The sequence below is a fragment of the Tupaia chinensis genome, unplaced genomic scaffold (assembly GCF_000334495.1).
Source record: "Tupaia chinensis unplaced genomic scaffold, TupChi_1.0 Scaffold143602_1, whole genome shotgun sequence".
NCBI lineage: Eukaryota > Metazoa > Chordata > Mammalia > Scandentia > Tupaiidae > Tupaia > Tupaia belangeri.
The window spans coordinates 3,273,498-3,276,632 of record NW_006203448.1 but is presented as its reverse complement, the minus strand read 5'-3'; the positions used below and the strand labels follow the sequence as shown (position 1 = coordinate 3,276,632).

The 3,135-nt window shown below is 58.3% G+C and overlaps 1 protein-coding gene across 1 annotated transcript in view; it reads left to right on the top strand.

The window, feature by feature from the left end:
- Nucleotides 1-3,135, top strand: part of PRDM12 (PR/SET domain 12) — a gene marked incomplete at its 5' end in the record, with an annotated part of 36,596 nt that overhangs the window by 32,562 nt on the left and 899 nt on the right. The window contains one exon of the mRNA XM_006164353.1: nucleotides 1,683-1,794. Coding sequence (XP_006164415.1) covers nucleotides 1,683-1,794 — 112 coding nt within the window. The remainder of the gene's footprint in view (nucleotides 1-1,682; nucleotides 1,795-3,135) is intronic.

The following is a 3,135-nucleotide window of genomic DNA, read 5'->3' as shown; positions in this document are numbered from 1 at the left end:
TCCCATCTGCTGGAGGAGGGAGAGACTTGGCTTTTTTTTTTTTTTTTTTGAGAGGTTTTTGCTATGGTGCGTGTGTGCTTGCCAGAAAGACAGAGAGAGACAGAGAGACAGAAAGCGAGAAATCACTCCCCGGGGTGGATGGCCACGCTGCAATCCCTTCTCCTCCATTCTCCTCTTGGGATCTTGGAATCTTGGGCACACATGAACACGTGCCCGGCATGAGTTTAAGCCACCGGGTCTGGGACTCGAACCATAGTAGACTACATGAGAGTCCAGCAACATAGCCATTACGCTAACTGCTGGTCCCAACAATGACTGTCTTGAATGTATCAGTTTTGTCATCCAGTCTTCCAAGGGGCTCACAGAACCTCTTTTCTCAGCCCCTTTCCCTGCAGGGGCCTCCAGCTCTGACCCCTGCTTGTGCACAGTGGCCGTGGCTATGAGTGAGCGGCCATGATGATGTCCGTGGCCCATGTTCTACTCCACCTGCTTTCTTTGAGGCACCGCCTAACTTCCCTTGGGTTCAGGGCCTGCCTTGGTTCCCCATACCCGAAGTCCAGCGGTCGGAGCGCGCTTGGCGCCTGCCACCTCCTTGTCAGTCACTCCCCACCATGATGCTCATGCCCGCGGGGCCAGCTGGGGGCGACGTGGCGGTCTGATGGTCTTCCTGGCTCCCACCCTGGCAGGCACAGGGCACCGAGAATGGCTGCAGCCCACAGAGCAGACCCACACGGGAGGGGCCTTCTCTCTGCCCATGCAGGCCGTGGGCCCTCCTCAGACACCCCTACATGGAGTCCATGTGATCTTCTGGGTGTCAGCTAAAGGACCCAGCAGGAAAACACAGTGACCCCCACTCCCTGAGGCGGGTTCCAAAGCCACACTTCTGGGTCCAGGCCTCTAGAGGGAGGCGATGGGCTGTCCCCTCTCATTTGTCCAGTCTGATCTGGGCCTGAGGCTCCCCACTTGGGAGGGGGAGCTGGCTCCTGCCACACGCCTGGCAGGCCCATGGGACTCAGGGGTTTACAGTCAGCACTGGCTCCAGAGCAGGCCTTCTGCACCTCCCTGCACTGTCACTGCTACAGGGCAGGTCCTCTCCGGACAGCAGCAGAAACATGGTGGTTCTCTGGCATAGACTCTGGATATGGTGAAGCCGATTTTGCTTAAGGTCGTGTGCCCTAGTATTTCTGGACGGAGGCAGTCATCAATGGAACGTTCCTTTGGTTGCATCTGCTATGTGTGGGGTCATGCAGAGCCCTGTACTTGGACAAGAGATGCTTCTGGAACATTATCAGGCAGGATGCGACCAAGTCCCATAGAGCACCCGCAGCCCATATCCCCCGGGACACCTGGCCTGGACCTGTGGTTGGCTGACTCTGCTGCCCCAGACGAGAAAGGAAAAATGCCCGGCTGTCCCCCGTCCAGTACCTCCACTCGCTGCCAGGCCCCACTCTGGTGCTGGCAGCTTGGAAACTCACCTGTGGCAGGAACTAGGGCAGAGGGGGTGAGAGGGGGTCGCCCTCTCCTGGTCACATGGTGCCGCAGGGTCTTCCACGCTGTGTGGCTCTCCCAGCTTGGTGGAAATAGATCCGGGCTGAACCAGACATCAGGCCATGTGACGAGGTGCAGCGACATGGCTCCTCATGGCTGCGCCCCCTGACCTCCTCTTGCCTCCTGCCTTGCAGATGATCCCCCCAGACCAGGAGCTGCTGGTGTGGTACGGGAACTCCCACAACACCTTCCTCGGGATCCCTGGCGTGCCCGGGCTGGAGGAGGAGCAGAAGAAGAACAAGCATGGTAGGCATTCCCTGGGGGCATGGGGACAGACACGGGGGAGCCCGGGGAGGGGAATTTGGCTCTCCACGTCCAGAAATCCCGGCTCTCCCTCGAGCAGCATCTAGCAGAGATGACCTCCTGCCCCAAAGAGGCCTGTGCCCTGGAGCTGACACACCGTCTGGGCAGGGCGGAAGACAGTCCTGCTCCCCGGCCAGCACAGGCCATCTAGGGCAGGCGAGGGAGACCCAGAGAGGCAATGGGGTGTGGCAGGAGAAAGGGGCTGGGCAGAGGCACCTGGACTGAGGCTAGCTCTGCTGTACAATTCTGGGAATGGCCCTGTGCCTCAGCTTCCTCCTCTGTAAAGGAAAGCTGTTGGGCCAGGTGGTCCCTAAGACCCCTTCCAGGCCTGACAGTCTCAGTTCCCTTGCCCGTCCCTGGCGCCTGGTGCAGGCATGGCAGAGCAGGCGTGCTATCCCCCTGTGGGAGACCGTGCTGCGTGTGTGCTGGGCACGCTGCCTGTCACCCCAGAGAGCACGTGTCCGGGCCTATTCTGTACCAAGTGCTGAGCTAAACCTTCCTCGTAGGAATCATCCCACTGGGGCCTCAGGAAACTGCTGTAAAATGTAATTGTCCTTATTTTTAGAGACAAACCTGACTCAGGAGCCCTTGTTCTGCCCCTCACTTTTTATGAACATGAATTTCTCTGATCTTCACAACAGACTGAGGAGGTGACACCGTCATTACCTCCATTTCAGAAACCAGAAAACCAAATCTGCCTCCTGGGTTCAGAGGGGCACCCAGTAAATATCGGGGATGAAGAAAGGCTTTTTTCCTCTTTTCCTCTTTGCGGGGAGCACATCACAGCTGCTGCTCTCTGAGCAGGCACTCCTGCTGCTAAGGCACGCCTAACCTTCAAGGGGCGGCAGAGTTTTCTGTTTGCTTTTTACAGAGGTTTTGGCTATAAGTCACACTTTCAGTGGAGAGACTGAGAGATACAGAAAGTGAGAAATCACACCCCCAGTGGGGAGGGCCACACCACAGTCCCTTTTCCTCCGTTCTCCTCTCGGGATCTTGGGCACGCAGGCACATGTGCCCAGCGTGTTTTAATCTGCCGGTCCGGGACTCGAACCGGGTCGACTACGTGGAGTCCAGCAACCTAGCCATTACGGTATCTGCTGGTCCCTGTTTGTCTGTTTTCCTGATCACCTCGGGCGCTCGGCGAGGCAGTCCTCGGTGCCCTTTTTACACAGCAGAGGGCTGAGGACGTGCGGCTGCGTCGCTCATTCCCCGCGGTCTCGGCAGGCTCTGGAGTCTGGCTCCTATCGGATCTCAAGCCAGGGCTCTTCGCCGCGCCTCCGGCCG